The 12328-nt window shown below is 40.6% G+C and overlaps 1 protein-coding gene across 1 annotated transcript; it reads right to left on the bottom strand.

Moving 5' to 3' along the window:
- Nucleotides 1-290: 290 nt before the first annotated feature.
- LOC126402562 (protein-L-isoaspartate O-methyltransferase domain-containing protein 2) lies at nucleotides 291-10847 on the bottom strand. Its single transcript, XM_050064683.1, has 7 exons — nucleotides 10716-10847; nucleotides 8951-9111; nucleotides 8572-8722; nucleotides 6190-6292; nucleotides 5930-6101; nucleotides 5061-5184; nucleotides 291-4583 (listed from the first exon to the last, which is right to left on the bottom strand). The coding sequence occupies exons 2-7, from the start codon at nucleotides 9104-9106 to the stop codon at nucleotides 4027-4029; spliced, it is 1263 nt and encodes a 420-aa protein (XP_049920640.1). The 5' UTR covers nucleotides 9107-9111; nucleotides 10716-10847; the 3' UTR covers nucleotides 291-4026.
- Between the last annotated feature and the right edge of the window lie 1481 nt (nucleotides 10848-12328).

The raw sequence follows: 12328 nt of genomic DNA, 5'->3' as shown, positions 1-12328 counted from the left end.
TGCGCCTTTTTAAAGATACATAGATGCTTCAAATTTCACAAGTGGGGTATTTGCTAATGTATTTTATGTAATGAAACCAAACATTAAAGTCTCTTAAGCTTGTGTTAACCACAGACCTTATTTCAGGCATCTAACCAAAAAACCATTTCAGAACACCCACTGACTTCAAACAAAGGAACCGGGGGTGCAAAAATGCTAACTCATTTTTGGATTTAAGGACTCATTCTTCAGGCACTATATACTGGGAACAACACTGCCTGCTAATCAAACTACTTCATTTGCCACTGGAATCTTTTGTATAATGGACTTTATTAACAGCAGTCAATAATACAGCTCAATTTTAAAAACAAGCAATTCATTCTCACCAAAACATAATATTAAGTGCAAAGAAAAAAAAAAGTCATGATCATATACATTCAGCAGAGAATCACAAATGCACAACAACCAAACATGAATGGAACTCATGTCGAATAAAGGAATGATGTACATACAGTACTCAAAGGCAGATCCAGCAGCAGTAGAAATGGTAGAATGGCCTGACAATGAAACGTGACATTACACCCAGCAGGAATCAGATGGGATGTGAGTCACCTGACCTGATAAAGACCTGCTTTTTAGACACAATCCTCCCATTCAGTGTTGGATAGATTACCAATATAAACTGCATATATTCGAATCCCCTATTATTGTGATCATATCCATAATTTATCTAATTAACTGTATTTACTGATACAGGGTGCGTCTGCATTGCTTGTGCAAAGATCACTTTGCTATTCATCACAAACATTCTTCAGATATAAACTTTCCAATGGGAGAAATCTAAAGCTTTACATGATAACCAATACATGAACGACCAGTGTCACTTCAGTGGTAGTGGAGCAGTTTTTTAAGTAGAAAAAGAAAAAAAAAAAAACAGCAACATTTTCTTTTTCTTCATGTGAGCGACTTGCTGCTGATCTGCTGTTTCCTCTCGAGAATTTAGTCCATGCAACGGAAGTTTGGCACAGAGGGGAGCAGAAAGTTTGGTACAAAAGCAAAAAGTACAAAGGAATAATGCTCCATCTAACTAGTAACTACAACAGAAAAATGAAATCAAAGTATCTTCATGTTTTCTGATTCACAAAACATACAATTTCATATATACACACACCACTTCAAGTCTCATAAAATTCAAAAACCAAAATATTACAAGACCCAAAAAAAGAAGAGAAAAAAAGATGACAGCACGGTGAGAGAAAACCTGCACACTGTCAATCATCAAAAACATTAGTTATGTGTTTCATCATGCTGGTTTACTGATGTAAATTGGAATATTAGTAAGTATGTGATCTTTAATGGTCATTCTCTCTTGGTTAAGAGAATACAATGGGATGTAGAGAAAAACACTGAGGCTGCCCTTTGGATAAACATGTAAGGATTTAGGTCAGTTTCATCTCCGTATGACCAAGTCAGGAGACAAAGATAGACTTTAACTCATACAATGAAATATACTGAACAAAAATTGAAATACAGCACTTTTGTGTTTGCTCCCATCAACCATTTTCACAGGTTTAAAAGTTTAAGTTTAAGAATCTTTATGCACTCAATGGATATATTTCTCGAAAATTTGGTGGCAAATTTGTTGAAATTTATGTTAGCACTTCTCCTTTTCCAAGACAATCCATCCACCTGACAGGTGTGGCATATGAAGATGCTGATTAATCAGCATCATTACTACACAGGTGTGTCTTGGGATGGTCACAATAGAAGGCCACTCTAAAATGTGCAGTTTGATCACACAACACAATGTCACAGGTGTTGCTAGATTTGAGGGAGCGTGCCATTGGCATGATGACTGCAGGAATGTCTGCCAGAGCTGTTGCCTGTGAACTGAATGTTCATGTCACTACTATAAGACATCTCAATTGCTGTTTCCCTGAATTTGGCAGTACATCCAACCGGCCTCAAAACCACACTCCACATGTAACCACATCAGCTCAGGACCTCCACATCCAGCGTCTGCATGATTTTTGCGGAATTTTGAGACAAACCTCCAGAAACTGTCTCAGGGAAGTTCATCATCGTGCTTGTCATCCTCACCAGGATCTTGCTTCGACAGCAGTTCATCTTCGTAACCAACTTGTGCCCTTGTGAGGCCAGTTGGATGTCCCGCCAAACTCAGGCAAACAACATTGGAGACAGTTTATGGTAGTGAAATGGACATTCAGTTCACAGGCAACAGCTCTGGTGGACATTCCTGCAGTCAGCATGCCAATGGCACACTCCCTCAAAACTTGGGACACCTGTATCATTGTGTTGTACAATCAAACTGCACATTTTAGAGTGGTCTTTTATTGTGACCATCCCAAGACACACCTGGGTAGTAATGATACTGTTTAATCTGCATCTTGACATGCTTGACAGGGAGCGGCTGTGGCTTGGGAGGTAGAGCGGGTCGTCCATCAATCAGAAGATCAGTGGTTTGATCCCCGGCTCCTCCAGTCCACATGTCCTCAAAACAAGTATCCTTGAGCAAGATACTGAACCCCAATTGCTCCCGATTGCTTTTCCATCAGTGTGTGTGTGTGTGTGTGTGTGTGTGTGTGTGTGTGTGTGTGTGTTAAATCAGGTGTGTAGCAGGTGGCACCTGTAAATGGGCAACTGTGGGCAGTCGGAAGACTAGAAAGGTACGATACAATTGCAATTGTCTATTTACCATTCAGGTGGATGGCTTATCTTGGAAAAGGAGAAGTGCTCACTAACAAGCCCTTTTTATTGTCTCTTCTGGCCGTCGAGTAAAACCTTGAGGTGCCGATTTGCATTTCCTTTGTCAGTTTTAACATGCTGAGCCTTGCCAGCGATGGACCTTTTCTGAAATAGGGCCAAAAGGGTGCCCGCACATCTCCAAGTGGGTAGCCTTGTTGTAATAGAGATGTAAATCCCTGCCACGCTGGGCTGAGGTCAGACCAAACCAAACCAAGCCAAGCCAAGCTAAGCCAGCACATGACTGTCAAAAAGGGGTATAACACAGATTTTAACAGATTAATGACCAAAAGTGGAAAATGGGAGCAAAAACAAAAGTGTTGCATTTCAATTTTATATGCATAGAAAAGGGGAAAACTCAACCTTCTATTAAATCAAGTAGTCTCCTAAAAATGCTTGAAATGATGATGAACCCTTGGCCTTGGAAAGGCAGATAATTTTAGTGAAATTATTTAATGGACTGAGTGCTCAATACAAAGCTCCCCTTTTATTTGGAAAATCAGTGGAAATAGTCACAGCTGCCAAGTCATCTTGGTCACCAACTGTAGCTACAATATCACTAAATATGATTTAGTGAAAGAGAAAACAGAACTCTCACATCATTGAATGTTCCCTCAATGAGTTGAGCTTTGGGCTCATTCTGTGTCCACCTTTCTAAAACTACACCATCCCCATTAGATGATAATACACACCACCTCATGCGGACACACTCGCTTCCACACAACTTATACAATCAGTGTTTAATCTCTAACTTGGGGCACGGCTGTAATTAGTGAACAGAAAAGAGCTGGGACAGTCCTATGCCTTCTGGTCTATGGGTAAGCTGCTGTCTCTGCTTGTTGCTACAGTGTCTGAACTCTTGCAATGTCTAGTCTGCCACTGTAGACTAAACAATGATGGTTTTCTTTCTCAGCACCACTGAGTTGCCTTTTACAAGCTGTGGATACTCAGGCCACTGCTAAACTCTTGTCAGGCAAGGCTTGATTGGCATGTTAGATATACGTTAGATATGTATTATGTACTATCACGTGTATTATGGAAATAAATCAGGTAAAGAACAATGGGGAAAAAGAGGGAGTGGGAAAGCAAATGGGTAATGGAGAAGACGAGAGCAGGGAAGAGAGAAAGAGATCCACGGTGGAGCTGGGGGTCAGTAAGGTAGGTGGCTTGTCGTCCTGCCTTGTACAGGTGGTGGGGGAGTTGGAACAGAGACTTGAGCCTCTGCTTGGTTGATGCTCTCAGCTCTGGGCTCTGACTCAGGACCTGGCTGTGGCCTCAGCTGGCTCATTTTTCTCTGTAGTACAGCAGGTACATCTTCAGAGGCTCGGGCAACGGCAGGCCCAGTATCCTCTCTCTGAGGACGTTCACGGCCGGCTGGGGTCGGAGCAGCTCCCCAGTCTCCTTCTCCTCCTCCTCCTCTTGCTCCTCCTCCTCATCTTCTTCCTCAACTGTCTCCTCCTCTTCCACCACCCCTCCTGCTCCCCTCCCTGCCCTCCTGCTCCCTCTCATCTGACGTCTCACCTCCCTCTCTCCTGCCTCCTCCTCGTCCTCCGCTCTTCCTCCCTGGTTGTTGTTGCTGTCCAGAGGGGCAGGGCCGATACCACTGCTGGCCACCACCTGGCGCGTGGCCAGGACGAGGGCGTTGCAGTGACGTCGGTGGACGCGTCTGCGTTTGAAGCGAGGGCCGTACTTATGGAGCCCGGCCACTGCAAGACCCCTGCCTACGCTGAACGAGGACCCTCGACCGCGTGATTGGCTGTCTCCTCCATCTGTGGTCACTCTGAGGGTGTGGCGGATGCAGATACGAGCCAGCTCCTGTAACGTCCGTACCTCATACTTGGCTGCAACATTGAAAACCACAAAAAAATGTTTATCAAAGATGATAGCAAAGCAACACAGTATATAAAATAAGCATAGCAGAAAGGTCACATAGGTTGGACTACCGTGTTTTACTATATATCCTTTAATGGTACAGTAACAGCTGAAAATGACAACAGAAATTCACAAGTTTGCTAATTTTACAGATCTCCACAATAGAAGACAATTGGCAGTGATTGTTGTTGTTTGCACACCGTCACAGTGATTCGCCCTATAGTATAGCTGTGACATCACAAATTCACTTAAGTCCTGACAGTTCGTTTAAAGGCACAGTTTCTGCGTACGGCCTGTGTGCATTTCTCTGTGGACTGAGCGTTATGATACTTTGACAGTATTCATGTAGCACCTGTACCTGCTTTATATCTAAAAAAAGACATAGGAATCTGATATTTTACAATATGGGAGCTTCAAATTTAAATAAAGGACAAAATGAGACTTACGTAGTGGGGCAGTCTTGGGTTTGCCATTTGTGCTGTGTTTTGGCAGCACCAGAGGAGCGAAGGACACAGAAATTATCTTTTTGGTCTCCCAGCTGTTGGGCCCTGTACGGGTGATCTTGGTCAACTGCAGGAAATACAACAGGATAATCCCATTACATTTTCCATTGTAACTTTTGAGTGTGTAGTTTTGTTTTCTCAGCTGATTTCATTCAGTGACCAGAAAAGTTTCTAAAGAAGATATTCTACATTAGAAAATCTATTTTGAGATCATCATCAGGAAAATGACACTTTTTTAGGGTAAAAATCATTCGTAATGCACAATCCTTTTTTTTTTTTTTTAACAAAGAAGTTGCCATTTACAGAGTTACAAGGTGCAATATCATTATAATCTATAACAAATACTAATCAAAGCCAACAATATACTAACATTTACAGACAAACAATAAAAATACCAACACACAAATAAATAAGGTCAAGGAGACAACAGTAATATAAAAGAATATGCCCACTTTTTAGCATGAATAAGCAGCATCCAGTCGTAACATTTAATAAAAAACGTTTACTGGTGTATATTTGGGACACGCTCTATATGGGACAGGTCTTTAATTCCTTTCACACTAAACTCTTGCACAGCAAAGATGGGAAATAGCCTACTATGGAATCAAATGATCACATTTTTGTCTCTTGTTTACCATGCTGGTAAATCGAAATGAATTACTTTTATATCTGCAAATAAACACATGACTGTTTCTTATACACGGTTAATTCAATGTTTACTGCTCATAAATGCCAAAAAGGGGGACTTAAAATAAAGTGCTGTCTAACATGCAGATTTGAACTATCCTGAGTTTCTCTGGCAAAACACCAACCTTTTCCTCCAGAGGCATCACCAGTATGCCCCCCATCTTGAGCAGGTTCTTCATGTAATCCTCATGCTCCTTCTGCACCCCGGCCCCGCAGTACACCCTGTCATACTGACGGCTCTCTGGAGGAATCTCCAGGCAGTTACCCACAACAAAGGATGGCTCACAGAATTCAAATCTGAAGAGAGACGCAGGAGCAATGGAAAACAATACACACAAGAGTAAAGAAAAACAATCATATGTCACTGACACAGTTGAACACCTACTTGTCAAAGCTGTCGCTGGTTTTGATGAAGGAGTCGAGCTTCTGGTAGGCATAGTCAATCACATCTGCATGTAACTCTATTCCATGATTCACTCCAAATGGTCCTAGAACAGTTAGCAAACCAAAGCTCACAGTTTGACAGGACCCACATTTGCACGGACACAAAGATGTGTTTGTAATGCCATAAGGACGTTAGGATGTTAGGCTTAACAACAAACTCAGAGTGTGCTGTGTGTGATTATGCTCTTATTCTTGCACTAGAATTATGGTTGTATGCCTCCATGCACTTGTCAAGTGTCTCTTACAGTTTACATCCATGTCTATAAAAATAAATGGATGCATCACACACATTTTTCCCCTGACAGCACAGAAGATCGATACAATCAGCACAGTTTCAAGGTGGACACCCAAGATTAGTGTCACCAATTCAGTATCTGACCAAATATCTCCCCTTTTGTTCCTGAAATATGATGTTGAGCAACGGCCAGAAAAGTGTTTTACTGTATGCAGAACATTATGATGTCACAGTGAAGTTGACCTTTGACCTTTTCGATATAAAATGTCATCACTTCATCATTTTATCATATCACACATTTGTGTGAAGTTTTGTCATAATTAGCATATGAATGCTTGAGTTATGGCTAAATATATATTTTGTGAGGTCACACTGACCTTGACCTTTGACCTTTAAACACAACATTTTAATCAGTTTAGTCTTCAGTCCAAGTGAATGTTTGTACCAAATTTGAAGAAATTCCTTCGTAATATTCAAGTGATATTATCTTCACATTAATGAGACAGATGAGGTCATACTGACCTTGACCTTGGACCTATGACCACCAAAATGTAACAAGTTCATCGTTGAGTCTGTGTGAATGTTTGTGCCAAATTGGAAGAAATTCGGTCAAGGTATTGTTGTGAAATCACATTCACAAAAATTAGACGAATGAGATCTGATTGACCTTGACCTTCAACCTATGACCTTGAAAAACATATTCATGTCTCTTGTTCTGTGTTATTTTATGCTCTGTCAGGTCACCTTGGGTGTTTTGAAAGGCGCCTTTTTATATAAAATGTATTATTATTTCATTATTATTAAAATCTAATCAGCTCATCATTGAGGCCAAGTGGACATTTGCGCCAAAAGAAAACCCCTCAAGGCATTCTTGAGGTATTGCGTTCACAAGAATGAGACAGACAAGGTCACAGCGACCTTGACCTTTGTCCCTTGACCACCAAAAATCAATCAGTTCTAATCAGTTCATCGTTGAGTACAAGTGGACATTTGTGCCAAATTTGAAGAAATTCCCTTAAGGCGTTCTTGAGATATCGCGTTCAAAAGGATGGGACTAATGAACGGATAGACAACTTGAAAACATGATGCCTCCGGCCACGACTCTCACTGGTGCAGAGGCATAAAGAAATGTGACATACTGTGACTTGTCCTGCATTAACACAGGCCAGTCAGAACATCACTACACCTGCCTAAATGTGTCCTTTGTAGTTAACACTCTTTTTGTCCAATGATGGTTTTCCATTAATTATTTGGTTGTTGGTGTTAGCACGATACAATGTTATGTCAATTCTTCTGACAATAATGCAACAAAGTGACACAGTACAACTTTGATACAGTTCAATTCAGTTGCCTACAAACGACATGAGATAATATCAGTAAATTGTCTTTTTCTTGGCTGCTTGCTGTTATCTGCCTGGCACTAGGCTGCTAGCATTGTATGGATGCTGCAGAAGGAGGTGCGCTTGGATGTAAATGGTGATGCAGACGTGTCATGGAAACGTCAAATTAAAGGTGTATCTTAAAGATGACAACATGTATCACTGTTTTCATTTTGATTTGATGATATTAGATCATTGATCACTGAGTCAATAAATTGATCCAGACTGATGTATCGTTGAACAAATGTGTATAATTCTTTTTTACCAACTGCCCGATTTGACAGTAAATTACGAGATTTACTAGCCCCATGTGGCATTTTACTTGCCCTGACTGTTATTGTTAGCCCTGTAATGATCAGACTTTAGTGATTTAGTACACACTGAAGAAATGCTTTGCCCATCACTACAATAGTCATGTAACTACTGACAAATCAACTGGACTGTGACAACGGCTGCTCTGTGGAAGCTCAGCCCAAAAAAAAAGTATCTAATAAAAACATGCACCTCTTTCACTGAATTTGAGTTCAATCTTCTTTTTTTTTTACTTTTTCTCTTAAACAAAAGTATAATGTTATCCAGACAACTTGACAAAACATGAGGAATTTGAACCTATATCTTTCAGTTCACACGTGTGTGCCTGTCACCTTGACACTGCCACAGAACAGTAATTAACACACTATATGCTGAATTGCTGCAGTTAACCACATACCCAGTATGAGGCCGACCATGGTGCTGAGGTAGCCAGTCCCACTGCCGAGGTTGAGGAAGGAAAGGCCGGGGTGGAGATCCAAAGCCTCCATCACCTCAGAGTAGATACATGGAGCAGACAGGTGGATGTTTCCATGCCGCCACGCCAAGTCCTAAAAACATCAACAACAGTATAACTTAACCAGCTTTTCTTATAGCTACAAACTGTCAGCCCATCAAATGTGCCCTTAAAAACATGACAAATATCTAGTGACTTTAAAAAAAAATATTTTGGCTCTTTGGGTGGTGGCTTCTCATCAGCCATTGTATTATTCCAAACTCTATCATCACCTATGCTGTGGATTTCTTTGGGTGATTTCACAGACTTAAACTTGGCTCACCTTGTAAGCATTGTCCCGGTGCTCATCCAGGTAATAGTCAGCCCGGTCGATGGCTCGAAAAGCCCGCTCAACTAGGTCTGAGCGGATGTAGTAAGCCTCCTTCAGGTTGTCAATTAAGTCATCATTGTCCTCACCGGCACTTACAGCTCCACCCATGGTGACTAGAGGCAAAGAGAAACAGGTGGTTTACTGTCCCCAGTGACAATATGACAAGCAGTATGTGATCTATCTACACAGTTTTGCCCAAATGTTTACTGTAACACAAAACATGACTTTTTTGTCAACTCAATCATTTAAGATTTTGCTAAAATAGAAGGAAATCATTATATATATACATATATATATATATATACATATATATATATATATATATATATATATATATATATATTTGGGAGCTGTTTAAATGTCATTTGTGGTAGATTTTATTTTGTTGTAAACTAGAGAAATAAGATTTTAGTAGTTACTGAATATTTGAAGGCAAACTGTTGAGTTGACATGTAAAACTACATCACTTATTTTGTTGCAAGTCTTTTAGACTTTGTTAAGTCAAGTCTTTCATCAAATTTGTGACTCAAAACCAATTTGAGTCCAAGTCATAACACTCGAGTTCACATCTTTGCAGCACACTAATGAAAACAATGGCTTGCTGCAGCCCTGAAATTTCTACACAGCTCCTTTAACCATCATATTCAGAACTACCTGTAAGTCTGTCCTTCTGTGAGAACTTTAACTGGGCACAACAACATATCATGTCCGATTTGACAGCACAAAGTAGTGGTTATTGATTCAAAATGCATGCACTGATAAGCTCTCAGTTGAGCCTGACCCAACCAAATTTAGAGGCCTTGATGAAGCTTTTGGCAGCAGAATACAGCTGTAGGTGTGAATGGTGCGGCTGCTGCAGCATTGGTTAGGGCTGGTGTTAAAAACAACACCGGAGGGCAATGCCAAAGGACAAGAGATCACAGGGTGCACTGGCTGCCAAATGCTGGCCATAGTCATGAGGCTATAAAAGAACAAAGGACCGTGTGCATTTACATATTACTGGACGTCCTGCCTTTGATGAACCTTTAAGAGGATGTTGTCAGTCACTGAATCAATAAAAGGGACAAACAACAGTAGTTGCATCAAAATGAATACCTATTATCAGGGAAGGGAATCCAGAGTGAGCTGTTGCCCCTGTGAGTTATCATCACAAACTGCTTCTTTAGGATATTAACCACAAGAGGGCGCTGTATCCCATTTTGTAACAAACTAACTGGTTTAGTAGGCTAGTAGGGTACACACTTCCTGCAAAAACACTGCCATTTGGGCTTAACAATTCATTTGCTGATTCAGTAAATTAGCTTTCACGTCCATTCTTTCGTTCACATCGTTTGTAAGGAGAGTCAAAAGTCACGGCCCGACCTGTAACTCCAGCAGGTTTCATTTCACCGCATACATCCACAGCCTGCACGTTGTTGCGGTAGCTATTTGCGCCACTCAGGTGATCCTAATCCGAAATTCAAATTCGAATTCAAGCCCTTTTAGTCCAACAACCGTCTGCTATAAACAACACAAACTACATATTGCATCTGTAACAGACTGTCATGCAGCAGCAAGGTCAACACAAACACAAATAACCGCATTCTCGGCTTCGCTGGAAGAGAAGAAAGACGGAGACATGACAACAGCTAACTGCTGCTGCTGCTGCTGCTGCAGGGACAAAGCGCTGCCTCTCACCGGGCCTCCGTACTCAACCCCGGGAAACATAATGCTGTACCTGGAGAAAACGCCGACTGATATGCTCTGTGTTAGCGGGTTTCCTTGTGTTCAGCCTTTTGTTGTTGGAGGGATCCAGTCAGAAACACACCACTGCTGGATGTAAACATTCAGCCAGCTGACGCTCTGACGTCAGACGTAATATACGCAAAGTAACAGCCAGAGGAGGGTGGCCTACATTCTGCACTCAGAGCTGTGAGCCACTTCAGAAGGGATTAAAAGCAGCAGAGAGCGCAAATATGACCGATTTTACGACTGAGTGACAACAAAATAACAACAAGATATTAATCTTTAGCCGGGTTTATGGAGTTAGTTTAATCACGTGACTCAGCCAATCAAAACGGAGTCTTGTATCTGTGTGCTCCGCCTGTCTGTGCCCTAATTAGCTTGATAAACTAACTGTAGCCTAGCACTGGTCTTTAATTAATCATCTAATTAAATAAGCTTAATGGACCTTCACTGGGTCAGTGGGCCAGTCACACTAAGTCAGTGGCTTTCTATAGGCCTTCAATGAAGTCATTTTGACAGGACACAGTAGGAACAGTGAAAATCAGACTCCTGTGTTTGTGTTTGCTGGTTTCAGATTCAGAATACTTTACTGATCACTACTGAAGACTTTTTGTTGTTGTTTTTTTACTTTGTATTAACAGTTTCAACACAATGCATCCAGTGGTGCACAGTCATCATACCAGAAAAATAAATAAATAAATGAGACATGAGTATGAACACACACACACACACACACACACACACACACACACACACACACACACACACACACCTAATTGGTTATAAAGTTGCAAGATATGCATAAATTAATACTTTTGATTAGTTTTTATTACATATTCTTAATTTTGATATTTTTTTATTTATATTTGGATCTGAATTCTTGAAAGCAGGATACAAGTGCAATTTCAAGTATTTTGATTTATGAATATTACATTTGGCTAAAATAATGAGCAAATTGATTATATATTGTTCATTCTTAAAGAAATCTGGATTTTTGAATATCATTAACAAATTGGCTTTTTTGAGTGAAATGTTCTTGCCAAAATGGCTTCGAAGTTCCAACTGAAAATCAGTCCAGATGTAGGCTACACATCGAAAGAATAAGTGTTCTAATCTTTCCATCATACAGTGGTTACATATAGTGTTACAGAAGGTGCATTTGTCAGTCTTATCAGGAATGTAACGCTCTGATTTTGTTGGGCAGCACATATTTGTAAGGAAGAGTAAATACAGTATTCCATGTCCCCACATCAAGAGTCTGGTCTGTCCATTTATATTTAGCAGGTGGTACTGTTCTTGGAATAAGTGAATATCTAATTAAAGTATTGTTGATTTTTTTTTTTTTTTGGTCAAAAAAAAGAGAGAGATTCCATCCACAGTAATGCTGTAATTGGCTATAGTAATATCAATCAATCAATCAATCAATCAATTTTATTTATGAAGCCCAATATCACAAATCACAACGCTTTACAGCATCTGACATCCCTCTGTCCTTATGACCCTCGCAGCGGTTAAGGAAAAACTCCCCAAAAAAAACCCTTTAACAGGGAAAAAAAAACCGTAGAAACCTCAGGAAGAGCAACTGAGGAGGGATCCCTCTTCCAG

Source organism: Epinephelus moara, chromosome 16 (assembly GCF_006386435.1).
Source record: "Epinephelus moara isolate mb chromosome 16, YSFRI_EMoa_1.0, whole genome shotgun sequence".
In the NCBI taxonomy this organism is placed as follows: Eukaryota; Metazoa; Chordata; class Actinopteri; order Perciformes; family Serranidae; genus Epinephelus; species Epinephelus moara.
This window is presented reverse-complemented; position numbering and strand designations above follow the sequence as displayed.

Bases quoted from the DNA above. Each gene is read 5' to 3' on its own strand.
- LOC126402562 (XM_050064683.1), bottom strand. From the start codon at position 9,106: ATGGGTGGAGCTGTAAGTGCCGGTGAGGACAATGATGACTTAATTGAC. The intron at 6,102-6,189 runs GTAGGTGTTCAA...GTCTCTCTTCAG, and splicing joins ACCAGCGACAGCTTTGACAA to ATTTGAATTCTGTGAGCCAT. The intron at 4,584-5,060 runs GTAAGTCTCATT...TCAATGTTGCAG, and splicing joins ACCCAAGACTGCCCCACTAC to CCAAGTATGAGGTACGGACG.